The 20911-nt window shown below is 35.3% G+C and overlaps 4 protein-coding genes across 7 annotated transcripts; 2 read left to right on the top strand and 2 right to left on the bottom strand.

Annotated features, from left to right (window-relative positions):
* Positions 1-52: 52 nt before the first annotated feature.
* On the top strand, positions 53-2146 carry LOC130504456 (jacalin-related lectin 22-like). Its single transcript, XM_056999069.1, has 4 exons — positions 53-382; positions 475-939; positions 1155-1595; positions 1696-2146. The coding sequence occupies exons 1-4, from the start codon at positions 182-184 to the stop codon at positions 1942-1944; spliced, it is 1356 nt and encodes a 451-aa protein (XP_056855049.1). The 5' UTR covers positions 53-181; the 3' UTR covers positions 1945-2146.
* Positions 2147-2316: 170 nt separating this feature from the next.
* LOC108845293 (uncharacterized) lies at positions 2317-5878 on the top strand. Of its 4 annotated transcripts, XM_056999068.1 has the most exons (6): positions 2318-2517; positions 2626-2810; positions 2925-3080; positions 3185-4853; positions 4929-5135; positions 5227-5878. In XM_056999068.1, the coding sequence occupies exons 4-6, from the start codon at positions 3231-3233 to the stop codon at positions 5545-5547; spliced, it is 2151 nt and encodes a 716-aa protein (XP_056855048.1). In that variant the 5' UTR covers positions 2318-2517; positions 2626-2810; positions 2925-3080; positions 3185-3230; the 3' UTR covers positions 5548-5878. The 4 variants fall into 4 exon arrangements, with proteins under 4 accessions (XP_056855046.1, XP_056855047.1, XP_056855045.1 ...); XM_056999066.1 differs by having other exon boundaries at positions 2317-2517; positions 2747-3080; XM_056999067.1 differs by having other exon boundaries at positions 2317-2517; positions 2626-3080; positions 3191-4853.
* Positions 5653-7271, bottom strand: LOC108843875 (CDP-diacylglycerol--glycerol-3-phosphate 3-phosphatidyltransferase 1, chloroplastic). Its single transcript, XM_018617020.2, has 6 exons — positions 6816-7271; positions 6636-6733; positions 6519-6569; positions 6331-6444; positions 6194-6250; positions 5653-6090 (listed from the first exon to the last, which is right to left on the bottom strand). The coding sequence occupies exons 1-6, from the start codon at positions 7213-7215 to the stop codon at positions 5893-5895; spliced, it is 918 nt and encodes a 305-aa protein (XP_018472522.1). The 5' UTR covers positions 7216-7271; the 3' UTR covers positions 5653-5892.
* A 10251-nt stretch (positions 7272-17522) lies between these two features.
* On the bottom strand, positions 17523-18508 carry LOC108845295 (F-box/kelch-repeat protein At4g38940-like). Its single transcript, XM_056999070.1, has 2 exons — positions 18270-18508; positions 17523-18174 (listed from the first exon to the last, which is right to left on the bottom strand). Exons 1-2 carry the CDS (start codon positions 18506-18508, stop codon positions 17523-17525), a joined length of 891 nt encoding a protein of 296 aa, XP_056855050.1.
* Positions 18509-20911: the final 2403 nt, after the last annotated feature.

Genomic DNA, 20911 nt, shown 5'->3' with positions numbered 1-20911 from the left:
CGTAGTAGGAAATCCGAACCAAATAGTGTGATAAAGGAATACGTTTTCAGATCGCGGTGTGGGGATCTGGTTTTAAATCTTTTGATAACTACCACTATACAGTGGCATACAATGCTAATTTATAATCTTTTTGAACTTAAAACAAATTAATAATTAGTATTTTATTTATTTTATAGGATCTATGGCGAATTTCTACCGGAAGTTGGCAATACGCGGTGGTGAAGGAGGAAGTGAATGGGACGATGATGTATACAAAGGTGTAAGAAAAGTCTACGTAGGGCAAGATCTCACACGTATTACTTACATCAAATTTGACTACGTGAAGGTTGATGGCCAAGTAGTAACACGTGAACATGGGACAAAAGATCAAAACCCTAAAGAGGTTCTCCACTACCATATTTTTATTCTTCCCATTCTTGAATTTATACATCAATAATTTCATTTATACTTAATGAAACTTTTGGCATGCACTAGTTTGTTGTAGCTCAACACCCTGATGAATACATCATAGCGGTGGAGGGAAGCTACAACAAAGTGGGTCTCATTGGCACAGAAGTGATCACATCTCTCGTCTTCAAGACTTCAAAGGGTAGAAAGTCTCCAACGTTTGGTCCAAACTTGCTCGGACTTGTGAATGGTACAAAGTTCGAGTTTGAGGATCACGGAAAGAAAGTCGTAGGGTTTCATGGGCGTGCGGGTGATGCCCTCGACGCCATTGGAGTTTACTTTGTAATTCCCTCTCTCACACCTTTATTGTACAAGCTGGATGCTCAAGGTGGTACAGAGGGACGTGTTTGGAATGATGGCTCTTTCGACGCCGTTAAAAGGCTGAGCATTGGTCAAGATGATCATCGTATCACTTATTTAGAGTTCGAGTATGCCAAAGGTTGCAAGTCAGAGAAACTTCACCATGGAGTGAAAGGAGGAACAACAAACGAGGTACTTCTATCACTATACATGATTGGTTCAATAATCTAAAAAAAACTATAGCTCCATGGTTTTAGATGTAAACTATATATTTATATGTAAAAATGTAAAACAGTAAGTATAGTTAGTGATTCTGAGAGTTTTCTAGTCGTTAGGAGCTTTGACTATTTGAGAGAGATGATTTACAGTTAAACATTTACTTTCTTGGATGTTGCTTGTTGTTGCAGTTTGTGCTTGATTTCCCGGATGAATACATCAAATCGGTGGCTGCAACCTATGATAAGCCAAACCTTTTTCAAAATACCGTCATCACCTCGCTTACCATCCAAACATCAAAAGGGAGAACATCATCCTTTGGGTATACAAAGGGAAATAAGTTTGTTCTTGAGCAAAAGGATTGTCGCCTTGTCGGATTCCATGGACAACAAGGTGACGCTATTGATGCTCTAGGAGCATATTTTGCACCTTTTATACCAGCCAAGAAACTACCGTCGGTAGGCGGCAACGGAGGAGTTGCATGGGATGATGGTGTTTACGACGGTGTAAGAAAGATATACGTAGGACAAGGTAACAACGGTGTATCCTTTGTCAAGTTTGAGTACACTAAGGGAACAGACTTGGTACCTGGAGATGAACATGGGAAAGAGACGGTACTTGGAGCTGAAGAGGTCATTTTCTTGAAAACAACAAGATGCATTTTTGTAATACATTATACTTCCCTAAATTAAATTTACATTTTTATCATTGTTATTTTGAGTGTGTTTTCAGTTTGTCCTTGAGGATGGTGAGTATCTCACGGCCTTGGTAGGATACTACGATAAGATCTTTGGAGTGGATGAACCAGCTATTATCTCACTTCAGTTCAAGACGAACAAAAGGGAGTCAACTCCGTTTGGAATGGATGCGGGTGAGAAGTTCACTCTCGGGGAGAATGGCCACAAGATCGTCGGGTTCCACGGGAAAGCTAGTGATGTCATCCACAGCGTTGGAGTTACTATCGTGCCCATCACCGAGTGAAATAAGCCTTCTAATATTTTAATAAACCAGCCAGTCATGTCGGTTGATGAATAAAACTTTCAATAAGGCATATGTGTGTGTTCTTTGTATTTCGCTCAATGTGATTTTGTTCCGATAAGCTCCTTTTATCCTCTACTAGATGAATGGAGTGAAGAGTTGGAGGGTGCAAATGGTTATATGAGTATCAAATAGTTTTGGCATTGCTGTACTGACTAAAAATGTCAAACAAAAACTTTGGTCGAGAGAAATCCAATATAAGTGATAAAAACAGCTAACAATTGTTAAAAAAAGAAAAAGAAAATATAAAAACAGGTAAAAGAAATGGGCCCACAATAAGAAAATTCAAAACGGCCCGCTCCTCCTCTGGAAGGGGCTTTTATCCGCCCAACGAAAAAAAGAAGAGATTTGAATTTCCAGAAAACGCTCACGGGAGAAAGCTGAAAGGCCACATTGTTTGTCGTCGTCACTACATGTCTTTCCGAATCGCTGTTCAAATAGTAACGCCGTCATAAAACGTGGTTTTTCCGTTTCGGTTTCGCTTTCGATTCTGAAGAATCTCTCCTAACTTCAAAGGTTTGTTGTGCTTTCAATAGATTTTGTTTTTTTTTTCTTTTCGATTTATTGTTATTTCGAATGTTCGTAACTGTACTATACTTTCTTCTTCAATTTCTCCGCCCCCAGGTTCGATGGTCGACTTCAACAAATGATATAATTCGATTTTGGGGTTTCGTAGTAAATTACGGATCTGTCATAAAGCTCTCTGACAAGTTCTACATCTTGATTCCTATTTTTAACTCATCAGGAGTCAAATGCGTTGAATGATTCTCATCCAGCATCCAGCAAGCAAGCAATCAAAGTGGTTTTAAGTAGGTTTCACTTTCCAACACTCTTCTTACAAACTCTTTTAAGCTTTGATACTGGGAGATTACACACAACCAAAAAATGAAGAAGCTTTTCTTTTTCAAATCGTCATCATCTAGTAATGCCACTGATAAACATATTCTCCGAGAAAAAGAATCAAAAACTAGTCCAAAGAAGAGTGGTGGTGGTGGCCACGCTCTTAGACGAAGCCGTTCACTTTCTTCCGCTGCTTTTCTCGTTGATGGAACCAGTCAACAGCGAACTCATTCATCTCGGTAAAAAATTAAAATAAATGATCTTTACTTTCTCTATTTTCTTTGTGTGACATTGTTTTGTTAAAGATATGTATCAATGTTTCTCTTTGCTGAATTGATTCAAGTTTCAGATGTTTTACACCGGGAAGCCAAGGAGGAGAAGACGGTCACATGTACAATGATTATTCATCTCCAACTTGTTCTAGTAATCTCTCTACCCATGTCTTGGACCGTTTCATTGATGGAGAAGAGCATCATTGTAAGCAAAAGATCTCTTCTTCTTCACACAGTGATTCTTCTTCTTCACACAGTAATCATCACTCAGGGAGTGTCAAAGGAAGGAGGCTCCCACCTCGAGTTCAAACCCCTTCTTCACCACTATCACATCATGTCCAAGAAAATTGTATGAAAGATGCATCAGCTCCTTCACTTTCAAGAAGCGTACTCACTCATAGTAAGGCATCGAGTTATGACTCAAAAGACTTTGATGTTTACGCCAATCTTGTTCCATTCTCTGACCACAAAGAACCGATGAATGGATATTACACCAGTGACCACCACACAGAGCAGCAAGAGCTGTTCTTGCAAGGTGAGAATGTTTGTAAAGAAGGCGAGCTAGAGAAGAAGTATAAAGAAGCTGAGAAGAGAGTGAAGCTGCTTTCTCAAGAGCAGAAGCTTTTTTCAGACAGTGACTTTGACGTATCATCTTTGGTTGATGATGAGAGGGTAAGTTTGGCTTTGGAAGTCTTAACTCTTCTGCGGTCACAGATGGATGAAAGAGCTTCCGCTAAGGAAGAGATCAAACGAGCAAAGACTGATTCAGAGTTGCATATAAAGAGACTTGAGAAAGAGAAGAGCGAGTTACAGTTTGAACTGGAGAAAGAGCTTGATAGAAGGTCAGTAGAGTGGACTTCGAAGCTCGAGAGTTTCCAGATAGAAGAGAAGAGGCTGAGAGAGCGTGTCAGAGAGCTCGCTGAGCATAATGTCTCACTCCAGAGAGAAGTATCCACTTTCCATGAAAAGGAATCCGAGCGCATCGATATGATGAGAAACATGGAGGAGAAAGTTAATGAGTTGAGTGAAACAGCAGAGGAAAGGGGTCAAGAAAACGTGTATCTTACGCAAAACCTCTCCAAGTTACAAGAGAGTTACGCTGGTGCTACGGAAGAGCTTGATTGTGTGAGAAGAGAGTTTGAGGAGAAGGAGATGGAGTGCAAGGAGTTGCACAAATCTGTTGCGAGGTTGGTTAGAACATGTGGGGAACAAGAGAAGACGATTCAGGGACTTAGAGATAGTCTCTCCGAGGAAACTGAGAAGCAACCTTCTGAAGATATGGTGAAGAGATTGCAGATGGAGCAGATAAGGTTGACAGGGGTTGAGTTCTCACTCAGAAAGGAGGTGGAATCAATGAAGCTCGAAGCTGATTCACTACGTGTAGAGAATGCTTGTTTGCGGAGCTATGGCACTATGACGACTTTCAAGCTAGACAATGAGATGAAGATGCGTGTATGCCTCTTGCAAGACCAAGGGGTTTCGATGTTGAGTGAGAGCACGCAGCTGTGTTACAAGTTGCTCAAGTTCATCAAAGAGAGATTATCTGAGGAGATGGGTAATGGGTTGAGTGAGCAGTTTCTGATTGAGTCTGAGATGAATGTCCATGGAATACGGCGTGGAACTGAAAGCCTCAAGAGGAGTTTGCAGACAGTCAACAGTTTGTTGCTTGAGAAATCCAATGAGATTGCATCAAACTCAGAATCACTGATGTCTAGTGAGCAAAACAACCAAACTGTGGAGGTGAGTTTCATTTCAACAAAGGGTTTATTACATGTTTGGCTGTGCTAAGTGTTTCACTTTTTAAACTGATTTTAGAAACTCCTGAGATCTGAACTGAGAGCAGAGACTCTAGTGACGAGTTTGTTAAGAGAGAAACTGTATTGCAAGGAACAAGAGATTGAGCAGCTGCAAGCAGAAGTTGCAGCAAGTGTACGAGGTAACGAAGTTCTCCAACGTGAAATCCAGAACGTCTTAGACAAGCTTTCAATAAACACACACCAACTAAAAGACCTCAAGATTCAGGTAATTCATAAGGAGACACATGACTCGCATCATAAGTAAATAGTTAAGCTCCTTGAGTGTTTTCTGATGATGATGATGATGTTGACTTCAGATGGTGAAGAAGGACGAGAACGTGAAGCAGCTTGAAACCAATCTCCAAGAAGCTGCTAAACAGTTTACTAGCATGAAAGTTACATTAACAAAAGTGTTGGAGGAAAATAAAGAGATGAGTAAGGAAGTAAAGGAATGCAGAAAGAGAAACACAAATTTGGAGTCAGAGAAGGAGATGTTGAAGAAAGAGGTGGAGAGATTGGAGGAGGACACACTCCTCAAGGAAGGTCAGATCACGATACTAAAAGACACGCTTGGAAGCAAGCATTTCGATCTACTTAGCAGTCCTGACTTCTCATATAACGAGTTCTTAGTCCAATAAGACAAGAAGATAATAGATGTATAGGCTTATGTTTCTTCTTTTGGTCTCTTTTAGATTGTTTTCTCAAACTTTTTTGATAGCTAATAAGATCCACCCTTTGTACAATGAACAGAAAGAACATAGATGCATTAATCTAAAAGTTTTACTGGAACACCAGTACAAAACCAATCTACAATACACCATGATTAGGATTGTGAACCAAGACTATACCATACTTTACATTATGTTGGGAAAAAGCCAACCAACACTTTCAGCATTCAAGTTTGTTCAGGTGATGACTGAGACCCTCTCTATATCCAAATGCAGGTTAAAGCAAAAAAAAAAACAAAACTGATAGGTATATGATTACTTGAGTAATACTTTCCATATCTTCCTCATATAAACGACTAAAGACCAAACCGACAGTCCTGCTGATACATAGAGCAAACCAGCACCACAAGCTACAAGCCATCCAACATTGCTATCACGGCCTGCGAGAAGTATGGTTAGTGCTGTCATCTGCGTAGCGGTTTTCCACTTGCCCAAGTTATTTACAGCAACGGCCTGGTGAGCAATTCAATCAATCAATGCCCATTTCATGATTCAGTAAAGAACATTTAACAAACAAACAAAAAAAAAAGCTAGATGTTGTTGATTTTAACTTTACCTCTAAAAGCTTCCCATTTTGAGATGCAGCCCATTCTCTTACTGCAGACATTGTAATCTACGTGAAGACAAACGTCTCATAAGTTAAGGACATGCTAACTTACTCTGCAAGTGAATGAACTTTCAACATTAACTTACCTCCCGACCAATGATTGCAATAGAAGGAACCGTCAATAACCATGGAACTGATCCTAATACAGCAACGTCTATAGGTTTTGTACAGAGTAAGATCAGAGTAGCTGCAACCATAAGCTGAGAACCCAAAATACATATCATAAACATATGATTCTTTCTTCCACTAAAGACAAGTCTAAAACAATGCACACCTTATCAGCAACTGGATCCAAAAAGGCACCAAACGCAGAACCTAACTTCATCTGAAAACGCACATGATCTGACCATTAAGACTGCACTGTGATAGAGTTTTGTAATAAAGGAAGTACCTTTCGTGCAAGATAGCCGTCAAGCCAGTCTGTAACGGCGGCTGCAATGAAGATGCTTGTAGTAGCAGTCGTTCCCCAGGAACTATCAGCGTAGAAGGCTACAAAGCAGCAGAGAAAAAAAAAAGGAATCAACTTTAGATGAAACGCAACGTTTTGCTGCCTGCAACTAATGAAACCTACTTGCGACGAGAAGTGGCACGGCAGCCACACGAGCGATGGTTAAAACGGTGGGTAATGTAAGAACTTTGGAAGAGGGTTGCTGCGGTGAAGAGTTGTCGTCTCCATCAAGGTGGCTATGACCGTTGAAGCTGTTCTGAGCCGCCGTGACTGCGTCTTCTTGACCCGCGAGGCTTGATCGTTGGGTGGACGAAGATGGTCCGTGTTTCTCCGAAGAAGACGAATACGAGGATACACGGCGGTGGTTACATGTCTGGATTCGAAATCTTAGAGGTCTGTGGGAAGGAGGAACGCAGCGTGAGGAACGGCTAAGATGAGCAGGGTGAGAGAAGGATGCGAGGGGAAGTAACGTGCGCCGTAAATTGACATCGACGATTAACGAAGCGAGGCCGGATCTGAGCATGGCCAGTGGTTTTGATTTGGTTCCTGTCTGTTTGAGGAATTATCGGAAGAAACCTGTAAAAGGTTAAATCGGAGAAGATGAAAGTGACGTGGATTCGTAAGGGTAATTGTGACTTTTGCGTCGAGACTTCACAGACTTTCTAATTTAATGAGGCCCACACAAAATATTAACTGGCTTAGAGCCCAAAACAGGAGAAAAGTTAATTTATACTCCCTTTGATTTGTTTTTAATATAATTCATTTTAAATTCATGTACACAGATTAAAAAAAATATTTTTTTTTTTTACATTTTCTAAACAAAAACATCATTAATTATTTACCGTAACATAATCCAACCAATAATAAAATAAAATGTATATTATTATTGATCAAATAATATTATAGTAAATTTTATATAGAAAACTGAAACATCATGTAGTTTGGAACAAAAAGAATTTTTCTAAAACAATTTATATTAGAAAAATAGAGGGAGTATATGGAAACTTTTAAAATTTATAGTAATTGAACACCATAAGTATATTAACTATTAAGGGTGTATTGGAACTGTAACTAAAATTTAATACCAAAAAGTTTAAATAATTTTATGTCTTAAAATCCTCAAATTAATTTCTTAATTAAATTTAGAATTAAATACTGGATTTTATTTCTAGAAAAGAAATGACATGTGTTTGAGTTTAGAAGAAAAGCAACTGCTATAATTTTTTTCCCTTGAAGACAATATACAATTTGGTTTAGTTTTACTCAAAAATGAACACGTTGTTTGATATAATTGAATTCAATTTTTTATTAAAAACTGTATAGATTAAATACGATAAATTAATAATTTTCTACGATCTTGAATCGGATCAATTCAAAACAAGACACAAATAAATAAATAATAACTTTTTAGAAACCCTATGTAAATATATAGTTTCAGTTAAACTATAAATTATTAATATCTATATACATTAATAATTTACATGATTCTGTTTATGTTGCTGAAAAAAATATCTATTATAAGTACATACAAAATATTGTATCTTTTATTTTATATTTTTAATAGAATTTTCTATACATTTTCTTAACACTTCAATAAAGTTTGATACTATTTAGTAAAATTATATTTAAAACAACATTTGGATTCTATAAAGAATATTTTATATACATCATTTACTATAATAAAATAATATAAAAGTAAAATTTATCAAATTTAGTTAATGTTAGTAATTTGAAATTAACTATTTTATTATTTTATAAAAATTCTGAAAAAAATATTTTTTTCCTTTTGTAAGTTAATAACCATATAATTAATTAAGCAAATATGGTAGCCCTAATATCATTAATTTATGGAGAGCTTTTTACTATATATAGTTCATCCACCAGAGTTTGCCAAGGAAATAAAATATTTGTGGAATGGAAAGAAAATAATTTTAATTTCTATTTAGTACATCGATGTTTTCACTATTTTTATACAAAACTAAAAATTGTGGTTTACCATCCAATGCGTAAAATCAACGAAATATCCAAAGGTTACGGCTAACCAAACCCATTAGAAACACTCTTTATTTAGCATATAAAAATTCACACTATAAAAAGCACGAGTAGTTATAGTTCATTAGCAAAAACGCAAATTTACCGAAAGCAAAATGGTTATATCCAAGAAAACAATTGTTCTATCATTGGCTCTTGTAGCCATTATCTGTATCGTCATGACTACAACTGAAGCACACACAGGGAGTGAAGCTAAGGACAAAGATCACAAGAGTTGTGCCTCAGGAACATGCAAAACAGGAAGTGACGAAGAACCATTTAACCCGGGTTGTGAACCTGGTAGTGGTAGAAGATGTCGTGCGGGTTGAGATTAAGAGATTTTTTCACTCTTGGGAAATGAGTAAGAACTAAATTTTCAATTACTTCTAAAACTACTAAATACATAATAACTGTAACTACATTTATGAGAATAAATTTTGTAAGCAATAACTAGCGGATATAAACATTGTAAGCTTATATCGGCTAACTTGGTATTAAAATGTTTGTATAGCTATACCCCAACCATTTGTTATAATATGGCTTTGGATGTAATAAGTTCAAATATATAAATTAAATGATGTTTTTGTTATATACATTTTTTCTTTTCGGGTCAAAGGTATAAAGGAAGGAATTTGTTGACCCTGAGTTACTGTTGTTTATGTGAGTGAAATTCTGAATTTCTTTTTATGAGTTTGGGCTTCTAAAGGATGAAACATATGAGCTTCGTTCACACGCGTCCAAGCTATAAAATTGTGCTTGTCTTCTTGAGTTGTTTTATAAGCGTAGTGGTGATTAAACGTTGACTAGTTAATTGCCATGTCTTTAATGATTGATTAATGATGTTCAACTACTAGAGAACTTAACCACGAGTCAGTGGTCGGGTGGTACATGGCGTTCCAGGATCTCTAAGGGACCTGAGTTCGAATCCGTTGTTACTCAGATTACCCTGATTTATGGCCACGCGGATATAAACCATGCTTTCGGCCCATTTAAAAATCTGGAAAAATGATCTATCTGTGGGTTACACCTCTTCTTGGAGATTAGTCTGGGACTCGGCCCGGGATACTCCCATGTTAAAAAAAAACTACTAGAGAACTCGAGCATATGAATTGTGTCAGGTTGGACAGGAGGAATATATTGGTTTGAGTTCACAAATTGGAGTGGTCAAGACTAACCATTGAGCCTCCTCGTACATGGATGTTAAATTCCCCATGTTGCTGAAAAGAAATGCTTCCTGAGTGTAAGTCTTGTTGTTAAACTTTATGATTGTGAAATAACTGAAATCAAATACCAGATACCATACCAAACACAAAAGCAGGACTCATACGCACAATTGTCTCAACTTAAACAAAGACCAGTAGTAGTCAAAATAAGTTTATAAAAGTTTCAAGCCAAAATTTTAAGGTTTACGAGGATAATCATTGGTTTTTGAACAAAATAAACAACAGTTTTATAATATTTATGCATGAAACAAAACCTTGTGACTACCCTGCTTGTCAATTAGTATACAACAGTTTTATATGTATGATGTTATCATATAAGACTAGCATTGTATATAAAACTGCTTTTACTTATTATTACTTATTTTATATTTCTTAGGTATTAGAAAACTAACAAAATAATAAATATCTATTAAATAAAAAAATAATTAACGACATATATAATTAAATGGCCAAAACAATCGTTTTGTCTATTTACAATTATTGTATGGTAAATAAATTTAAACAATCATTTTATATATTTTATATAGATTAATTAACTTTAAATGATATTAACATAGATATCTAATATATTTTAATATATATCTATTAAACGAGACTTCTTAATCATATAATTTTATGATTATCTGTATATTTTATAACAAAAACTGTAAATCCGTTATTAAAAAAATTTCAACGTGAGATTTGTAATAGTTTTAATAATTTATAGTTGTTCTTTAAAATTCACTACAAATTTCAAAATAAAAATTTAAGGTCTCAATTATTGTTCAATGAAAATTTTGAAATGGATGTATTTGGGTATTTTATATGGAATATACATATATGTATATATATATATATATAAAATAATTTTAATAATAAAGATTTGAGAACAATTTTTATATTATCCATCATTTATTTTTAATTGTATATTAATATAAAATAAACAATCATACTAACTATATAATAAAAATTACATTTTTGTATATGTTATAATTTGAATTTTCAACAATGATTATAAATTCCTAACACATTAAAAATTTGTTATCAATAATTTAAAATTTTTATTATAAAAAATACATATGATCATAAAAACATATGAGTAAAACTCATTCAATAGATATTCAAACTAATATATATATAAATGAGACTTTTACTCATATGTTATGATGTGCAAACTTTTTGTAACATAAATCATTGTGTGCAGATCCCTGGATTAGAGCAAATTTTTTCTTTTATTTTGGGGGATATTTTCTTTCAGGGACATGGATCCCAGCGTAATCTTACGTCTTTTTACATGAAGAATCAAAATGTTTTTTTGGGATGTGTTTCTGTTTCGTGTAGCCAAAATATCGTTTCCATCAATATACTAATAAAAACGGTAGGATGTGTTTAATCTTGTTTTTGTTATGAAACTAAGTGAGGTCGTGTTTATCCTAAGTGGATAAGTACAACAGTCGATAAGCATTATCTCCTGCGGTCAGTACGGTCCTGGTCGGTCCGGTTATGTCGATCACAATCTGGTACATAACACTCTCCCTTGATCGACACATCCGGTACTGGTTCGCTGCATGCTTAATGTTGCCTCATTAAAACCTCTCTTGGAAAACCCCAAAACCAATGTGGCAAAATGGGAAACCATGGACAAGAAAAAGAGTACAACACATGAACTCCCCCTGATGAATGCATCACTGTAGATCTTTGGACGATGCATTCCTATCTGGCCGATGAGCTTCTTGTAATATTTTGTAATTTTGCCGGCCTTCTGGAACTTCATTTGGACATGGTCAAGACGTGCTCCTTTGATGCTGACCACTCGACAATGTCTTCATGTTCTAGTCGGATGGATGATGCTCAATCAGTACTCGGATAGTACTCGACCAGTACTTGGATGTACCTCTATCCTGCGATTAAATCTTTCTTGCATGTCTTCTTACGTCCCACGGTTTCTCTAGTCTCATGGCTTTGCCATACCGTGGACACTTTTATTTTATTATTGACTCAGACATTCTTCTGGTCACTATCTTTGGATGATGTCTCATGACTTCTTTCATTTTGTCGTAGACAATGCTATGTTTTCGAAAACATACATGTTAAGTCATAGACCTTGTCATCACACGCCAATATACTCATATATGGCTAAGGTTTCTAGTCCCATCATATTCTGTCCAAAATCAATCGATAACTTGTATCATTGAACCATTGAACCTCTCTTTAGGTTGGTTTGGTATAAACATAAACACAAAGAATTATAATATCATCTATAAGGATCTATGGACTGATTGTACAAATATTTTCTTAGTCTTTCATTATCATTTGCAGCTGTCTTGTTTCAGTCCATGAATAGTTTAGGAACAAAACTATTCTATGAGAATTTTTTTTCTCATCTTTTTGATACTTTTATCATTTCTTTATCCAGTGATCAATATGCTACTTACTACATTTCTTTCTTACTTATATCCAGACCTTTTCGAATTTGTAGTAGCATCCACCACATAGGAGTATATCTCCTTATAATCTATTTCTTGGTCTCTGTGAGTATCCTTGTGTAATCAAGCCATTCTTTGAATGCTTTAAGTAGGAATATGAACACCTTAGTCCATGTCTCACGATTTCTTTTCATTTCCCACACATGACCTATTTTCACTGGTTTATCTTATTATCAGATGGTGTTTCTATATATGGTCAATACACCCATCTCTTTTATAGATTCTTTGAACCTTTCTTTAAATCCCCACGGTTTCTGTTAGTCTATGAATGCATTCTTGTATTCTCGTGGGTTCTGATCCTCGCTTATATATTTTAAACTCAAGTGCTATTTCCTTATGCATCTTTATCTTTTATGTGTGTATGTGTCGACACTCTTTTATATGTATGGTTCCATTGTGTTCCAGACATGAACTAATCGATTAGAGATTTCCTTCTTACTAAGAACCTTCATTACCTTGCAGTTTGGCGTCCCAAACTACATGGTCTGGTACCTTAGATGTTTAGCTGCGCAGCCTTATCTCAATGTCTGGTATGGTTTCCCTTATGACCTCGGATATGTCATTTCTATGCACCTTTCTTTTCATTTCCGAGGTTCTTTATCTTATGGAACATATTTGTCTATCTTTAGACTCTATAGCAACTTGATTATGTCTCTTCTAGGACATTAATTTCGTGGTGCTTAAGCTGGTATGACTTAGTCATTCTTTTTCTTTTCTTTTCGGGTCTAATCTGTATGGCATTCTTTTAGCTAGCTTTGTATGATCTTTCTTTGGACGTCTTAAATCATATTCTCTGGTCCGAGGATCTTGCCAAGACAAGGATGGTTAATACCATTCCATTTCTTTATACTTGTACCAGCTTATTTCTTTCTCCCCCTGATGTTGGATAGTCGGATTTAATAATGCAATCCGTAAACCTGGCCTTAATCTGATCACCCATATTTGGCTCAAGGTTTCTTATAAAATCGTGGGAGAAAGCATTCTCATATCCAACATATATTCCCAATCTTATCTCATCTTTTTATGAGATTTCATCCTAGACGGCACATATTATTGTGGTGGTCTATACATAATCTCTTAGGATGGTCTATGTCTGGATCATGACCCTTTATCATTCTTAGATGAGAATATCTATGCTCACTTTATATGGCCTGATGCATATTTTTATTACATGTAAATCCATGTGTTCCCAAACATTAGCTAGTGATCTTTGTATCACAAAGAATTCAGCCAAGTTCTATCATGGTCATAGACCATGTCAATCGGATTTTTAGTGTTGTTCATGGACCACGAGAGTGTCATTTCTCCCCCTCATGAACATGCTATAAATCTTTTAGATGCTTGGAACATTATAGCCTTATGAGTTTCCCTTGTGTACATGTTAAACAACGTGAGATTCTTTGGGATAACTCTTTTGTGCCTTTTGCAATATCAATCTTTTGCATCAATTTTAAAGACATGGATGGCTAGTGCAGTCATGCCATAAAGTGTATAAAATTTTGTGGTCAACCTATCTGGTTACCTAGGCCTTTTGCCTTTATCATACTGATCTTTTAGCATAGTTTAGATCAGTCAGGAGTATAGTCTCGGCCATTTCTATGCCTTGGACGATTTTTATTTATAATTTTAAAGGAACTTTTTATTTCCTTTTCACATTGGTTCAATGTGGAAACCATTCATTTTCAAAACTTTATAACGCAAATGGATCTTTTATTTGGGTGAATAATTCATGCCTTCTTTTGGCAATGCCTTTGGTCGGATGATTTTAATTTACTATACTCATTTTTAAATTTTCATTTGTCATTTATCAATCAAGAAATTATCAAGCAAATCAAACAAGGTAATATAAAACTAAAACAACTCTTATAATAAAATTGTAAATGACAAACAAATTAAAACATAAAATCAGAATGTCGAAATCTTGATTCTTTAGGCAATGTATAAGCCGGCCACTCCATTTATCATTTTGGCCATGGCTTCTTTGGATTCATCCTTATTCTCTCCAGCCTTATTGGTTTCAGGAAGTCTCATCTCACTGGTTTTCTTTAGCATCTCACTATTCTTCTCAGCTTGTAATAGATACGAGATCAAATTAGTATAAGTGGTGAAACCTTTTTCTCTGTAGGTATATTGTAACAATAGATCCCTTGGATCAGCTGTGAGGAAAGTCTTTTCTAGTAAATCTTCATCTGTTACCTCTTCACCACATAGTTTCAATTTAGAAACGGTTTTGACTAGAACTGAGTTATATTCATCTACGGACTTAAAGTCCCAAAATCTGAGATTTATCCACTCATGTCTAGCCTTTGGTAATAACACTATTGTGTATCTGGATTTTAACTCTATCCAAAAGTCTAGAGGGTTCTCAATATTTAGATACTGATCTCTGAGATCCTCAGTGAAATGTTGGCGAATAATTGTTAATGCCCCATATTTTTCATTTTCAGTTGCATATTCGCCTTTGATGATAGATTTGTCAAGTCCTCTTATCTTCAGGACAATTACAGTGTTCTGGCCCATTTTAAATAATTATCTCCAGAGAGATTAAGGGCTGGATAATCCAATATCGACATCTGAAAATATAGATTTTAGAGTCTTATTATTTGACTTATAATCGGATTCAAACAATACATTTTTGGGTTTCTTTCAACCTTGTAATTATGCAATGTGATTTGGTTTCTTTCAACCTCTAAATTATATAATTCAATCCGATTTATTTTTAGTCAATATAGCAATGCGACTTTTGTTTCTTTCGAGCTTTGAATTTATGCAATGCAATCCGATTTTTCTTTCAAACTAGCAATCCGATTTTCTCATATGATCAAACAATAAAAAATTATTTCATGATGCAACCTTAGCAATCATTGTCTATATGATCAAGATGAGCTAAAAAAAATAAAATCAGATCAAACTATTGATTCTAGATTATTTAAAATGTTATCGGATTCTAGAGAAATAAAATAGGGTTTAGGGTATCGAAAACATAGGGTTTCACTTTTTAATAATTATTTTCGAAACCATTGATCTGAATAGTCATTATATGACTTCAAAAAAAAAAACAGATCAATCTTAACAATTATAGCATTTTTCTAATCTTTCAAAAGAAAAATGGAAAGTTTCCAGCAAATTATAAAAGACAATTTCTCAAAGACGGAAGTTTTTAGAAAAGTTAATTTTGCATTCTAGCAATTTGGAAACATTCAATTATGGTTTTAAACAAGTTTTAGCAATCTTCCATTATTCTAATACTAATATGGAAATTTTCAGAAACCATAAAAGTCAATTTTCACAAAACCGGAAAGTTTTAGAAAAAGTAAAATTTGCAATTTAGCAATCTGAAAAAATCCGAATTTTTTCTAGCAATCTCTAATGATTCAACCAAAATCAGAATGAGATTCTAACAATCGTTTCTAGGTGATTCAAACGCTTCAAACAATCACACACTTTTTATGCAGTTTTTTCGATATGAAAAATTTACACTATGACTATGTGATTAAAAACGAATTTGATGAAACTACTTATAGGGTTTCTTAGTTAGGATTTATCATGAGTTTTGGTGAGTTTTAATTAATTTTAGGAATTTATTTGAAGAGGTCAATTTCTGACCAGAAATCGAAAAATCATTTTCCACATAGTTCCAGATCAATGGGTTGGATTCTGATGATGGAAAACTAACTTTGGGATTTTTAGGAGATTATCATGAATTTTAATTAATTTTTAGAACATAATATATAATAGGTCATATTTAGGGTTTTAGTTACTTTATAGATCAATAGATCAGGCTGTGAGATTCAAAACCATTCGGGTTTTGAGTTTAGTTGTTAGAAACAATCTCTATTGAACTTAAAAGCTCCAACTTACTCAAAGAGTTTTGGGATGTATTATCGTAGGATTTGGAATTTTGCAAATTTTAGTGGCCTTAAACCTTTATCAATCAACCAAATTCAGTATGGATTCTCTTTTAGGTTTCAGAATTTTAATTACCTAAACTTTGATGTTTGTAGAACCGGACCACCGAGAGCAGGAAATAGTCGGATCGCGAACTGCATGACCGGAACAGATCAGGAGTTGGTCGCCTCTTCTTAACCTCCAATTGGGTTGAATGGAATTTATGAATCAAGGATTTGATCTTGGTTAAACCTTAAACACAAGAGTCAAAAACAAGTTAGAATAATGATTAAACACAAATTGTAAAACAAAAGAAGAGATTAGGGTTTATGGCAGTTGACGGCGCTGGTTATAACGGAGCTTGAGGGCGCGTTTGAGATCGGATTGATACGAGGTTTGCGGTGATGGATTCTTCACGTCAAGAGCCTCAATTTTATATTTTACACGTCGTCTGGATCCTTACGGTTTGAGAAAACGAACGGTTTTGAAGTCGTCGGATGAGTTTTAGAATTTCAGGGTTTTAGGTCATTTGACGGCGCGTCTTAGAATAGAGCGTGAGGGCGCGTCCGGAGTCAGATAGAGGCGAGGCCAACGGCGTTGGATTCGTCTCGTCAAGATCTTTAATTTGATATATTAATCGTTGTCTGGATCTGTAGGGTTTTGAGAGAAAGAGCTGTTTGAATTGGCGTCGTCAATTAGGGTTTTTGAGGTAGCTCGTAATTTCAGAGTCTCGTGCTGATAACGTGTTATGAAACTAAGTGGGAAAACATGTTTTTTGTTATTAATCTCGACCAGGGGTCTTACATATATATATATACATCAGGTCGTGTTTATCCTAAGTGGATAAATACAACAGTCGATAAGCATTATCTCCTGCGGTCAGTACGGTCCTGGTTGGTCCGGTTATGTCGATCACAATCTGGTACATAACAGTTTTAGTTTAAAAACTACATTAAAATCCATTTAGGATAACGAAATAGAAAACTCATTTGGTCATTTGGATAAAACAATAAAAACAAAACAAATAAACTTTAGTGCTGAGATCTACCACTTTGTTATGGATTCTCAAATTCGACTATGTTCCTAGCATCAGACAAAAACAACTAACAATTTTCCCACCATAACATTCTTAGCAATCAGAAGCCGATGACACCACTCAACTTTACCCAAAATCTCTCCTCCTTGACGTCTTTCCAGCGAAATCTCTGCACACGAAATCTTCGTTATATTCTGCCCCGCCAAACTCCTTTAGAATAAAACGGTTTTTCTTTAGAAAAACACAAATCCAGTTTCCCACCGTAGCTCGCAGTACTTATCTGAACTAATTTTTCTGAATCTGAACTACAAGTCTTAGACAACAATTTTTCCAAACCTTTAACCACACCCCAACACCTCTGCTTTGAATCATGTGCTCTTAACTCCAGCTTATCAAAATAGTACAATACATCATCAAGGACACACGTGTCACTCCCCATCTTAGAACTCAGCATATCTTCCCTTTCCCATTTACCCTCCTTTGGCTTGTAAACAAAGCCTTTACGATAATCCCTCATGTACATCTTATCATCCATCACAACACAATCATTCCAATCCTCATCTAGACCTATGTCTGGTATTATCATCGCAGGCTCCCACATTTTTTCTTTTATATTGAACACCACCATCACCTTCTTCTTCCTCTGCTTCCACTCGTCGTAGTCCTTTCCTATTATGTAGATTCTCCCATCGATGACGTCAGCAACTATATAAGACATGCGCACAGGCATTCTGGGGAGGTGTTCCACAATGTGAAATCTACAGTCAATTCTTAACACGCTATCTCTCGTCTTATCTTCTTTCCCACCACCAAACACATAATTACATAAATGCTCGAGCCTACAGCGAGGAATCTCGCCTCAGGATTCATAGCGGGAACCAAATGGATAAGGACCAAGCGGCATTTGCCGTTGGGTTTCCGGCTGAGAACATACAAACTTTGATCACGTGATTTGTCGTCATAGAGGAAAACATATAAGCGGTGTTCGCTGAAGCCTAATAAGGATCGTCTTATGTATAGTTCAGGTGAAGAAACAAGTGACCGGAACTGCTTGGAAACGAGGGAGAGTGATTGATACTCGCACCTTGGAACACGAGCTAAGATGTCCTCGGGAATTGATGTAATCAGAGATGGTGCTTGCGACTCATTCTTTCTCTTAATTTTGGAAGACATCTCCAGAAAAGAGTACACAGCCCTAATTTTAACAATAGGGGGAGAGAGAGCGCTTATATTCAGCATAACTGAATTCTAATAAAATCCAAAAGATATTGAATACCATGGGATCTTAAGCATTTAAATTTCATGTATAGAATACTCAATCCAATAAAATTGTGAAAACCCTTTGTCAAAAAACAAAACACATTGGGTTTAGTTCTAAATTTAAATTCAACTCAATTCTATTAAATTATCTTATTCAACAACACCACTAAGTGTTTGTATTACTGATTTTACAGTTTTTGGTTAAATTTAACAAAATAACACAAGCTATTTAATCTAATTAAATCCAAAATTCTCATTTATTTAAAAATAGTTTTCTTCATCCACCAAAAATTTCCAACGAAATACAATCTCTGTTGAATGTGTTTAAAAAACAATCATCGACGTATATGCTTTCACTATTTTTATATAAAACTAATAATTAGTGTGGTTCACATGCATCCAATGCATAAAACTAACAAAACATCCAAAGATTACGGCAAACTAAACTTATTATAATCATTCATTAATTAGCAAATAAAAATTCACACTATATAACCGCACGAATGTTCATTAGAAAAAAGGCAAATCATCCCAAAGAAAATGATTGTTTCCAAGAAAACACTTGTTTTATCATTGGCTCTTATAGCCATTATATGTATTGTCATGAGCACAACCGAAGCCGCAAAAATAGGGACTGGAGCTATGGAAGCAGATAACAAGGGTTGTGCACCGGGAAAATGCATGGGTCAGGCTAACCCATATACACCTGGTTGTGAAGCTGGTCAAAGATGTCGTCAGGGTTGAGATTATAATTTTTTCTGGTAAATGAAAAACTTATGACTCGAATAGTAATTTACTTTGTAATTACTTTCTGGAACTACTAAATAAATAATTATTGTAACTATATTTTGAGACTACTGTCTAAGCAGTAGGTAGTTTATATTAGTATTGTAAGCTTATATCGGCTAACTTGGTATTAAAATGTTTGTATAGCTATACCAGCCATTTGTTATAAATATGGTTTTCTATGCAATATATTCAAATAAAATAAATGATGTATTCACTGTATAAAGCTTTAAGGTTAATTCACACACCTAGGGTTGCTTATTCCTAGTGAAAAATATGTATACATCATACATGTGATCCGAATTATATTGTCTACTTAACTGATAACTATGTGGTTCACGAACGGAAGCCATTGCTGGTTAGAATCTTATAAAGTGATATCAAACTCGAATACATATGAGCATGAATAGTATTTCTGTAACTCACACCATCAAAGTAACACCTGCTCTACTAATATAAGATGTTGTATAATTAAGTGTTCGTGTTGCTTAAATTTGCCATCGGAATGCCTTTTATGTGGTCAGTGCGAGGAAACAAGGGAATATCTCTTCTTTGATTGCACTTACTCCTCTGATGTTTGGTCTTTCTTCACAATAAAGGTCCATCTAACGCCATTTACGCAGTACATGGATTGTGTTAGATGTTTTATAATTAAGTGTTCGTGTTGCTTAAATTTGCCATCGGAATGCCTTCTATGTGGTCAGTGCGAGGAAACAAGAGAACATCTCTTCTTTGATTGCACTTACTCCTCTGATGTTTGGTCTTTCTTCACAAACAAGGTCCATCTAACGCCATTTACCCGGTACATAGATTTTGTTAGATGGATTAAAAACCACATGCAAAACAAAATCTTCCTTCTCATTATGAAGCTCAAATTCCAAGGATGCATCTACACCCTTTGGAGAAAGCGCAACTCAAGACTTCATCTCGCGGGAAACAGATCCCCTTCTGCTTCAGACATCTCCTCGACGCTTAGAGCTAAGCTGGATATCCTCCAACGGACAAACTGACTCTTCTTTGTACTTGGCTGATGTATTTTTTTTAATAGTTTTCAGCTTTTTTTTGTTGATCCCATATTTAATTCTGGTTGTATTCTGGGCCATAATCATGAGGGATCGGATGTATCACTTTCTAGATATATAAGAAGTAAATTCTTTTTCCTTTAAAAAGTGTGTATTCTAATTTTTACTAAGTCCACTCATCTAAGAAACAATAACGTTGTGATGGTTGTTAGCTCCCTAAATATTAAACATTAAGATAATTTTTTTGAATGATTAAAAAGTCTGTGCATAACGAAAATCAAATCATATAATTTTATTTACTTTCTCTTTAACAAAATTTCACTCTTATTTTTTAAAAGAGTAATTGCATCTGATATCTATGTTAGACAGATTATTTAAGTCATAGGTAAAGCAATCTTCGTTTGTTGGAACTATTTTTTTATCAATGTATTCATATGCTAAAAATAGAGTTAGTGTGAATGAGAAATAGAGGCCTAATGTGTGTGATTTGAGAAACTTGTATAGAGTT

The sequence above is a fragment of the Raphanus sativus genome, unplaced genomic scaffold (assembly GCF_000801105.2).
Source record: "Raphanus sativus cultivar WK10039 unplaced genomic scaffold, ASM80110v3 Scaffold1593, whole genome shotgun sequence".
NCBI lineage: Eukaryota > Viridiplantae > Streptophyta > Magnoliopsida > Brassicales > Brassicaceae > Raphanus > Raphanus sativus.
This window is presented reverse-complemented; position numbering and strand designations above follow the sequence as displayed.

Excerpts from the sequence above, each read along its gene's own strand:
- LOC130504456 (XM_056999069.1), top strand. The coding sequence starts at position 182 with ATGGCGAATTTCTACCGGAAGTTGGCAATACGCGGTGGTGAAGGAGGA. Across the intron at positions 383-474 it reads AAGATCAAAACCCTAAAGAG|TTTGTTGTAGCTCAACACCC; the intron begins GTTCTCCACTAC and ends GGCATGCACTAG. Across the intron at positions 940-1,154 it reads AAGGAGGAACAACAAACGAG|TTTGTGCTTGATTTCCCGGA; the intron begins GTACTTCTATCA and ends TTGTTGTTGCAG.
- LOC108845293 (XM_056999066.1), top strand. The coding sequence starts at position 2,887 with ATGAAGAAGCTTTTCTTTTTCAAATCGTCATCATCTAGTAATGCCACT. Across the intron at positions 3,081-3,184 it reads CAGCGAACTCATTCATCTCG|TTTCAGATGTTTTACACCGG; the intron begins GTAAAAAATTAA and ends AATTGATTCAAG. Across the intron at positions 4,854-4,928 it reads AAAACAACCAAACTGTGGAG|AAACTCCTGAGATCTGAACT; the intron begins GTGAGTTTCATT and ends AACTGATTTTAG.
- LOC108843875 (XM_018617020.2), bottom strand. The coding sequence starts at position 7,215 with ATGCTCAGATCCGGCCTCGCTTCGTTAATCGTCGATGTCAATTTACGG. Across the intron at positions 6,570-6,635 it reads ACGGCTATCTTGCACGAAAG|ATGAAGTTAGGTTCTGCGTT; the intron begins GTACTTCCTTTA and ends GTGCGTTTTCAG. Across the intron at positions 6,251-6,330 it reads TTGCAATCATTGGTCGGGAG|ATTACAATGTCTGCAGTAAG; the intron begins GTAAGTTAATGT and ends GTCTTCACGTAG.
- LOC108845295 (XM_056999070.1), bottom strand. The coding sequence starts at position 18,508 with ATGTCTTCCAAAATTAAGAGAAAGAATGAGTCGCAAGCACCATCTCTG. Across the intron at positions 18,175-18,269 it reads AAATCACGTGATCAAAGTTT|GCTCGAGCATTTATGTAATT; the intron begins GTATGTTCTCAG and ends TCCTCGCTGTAG.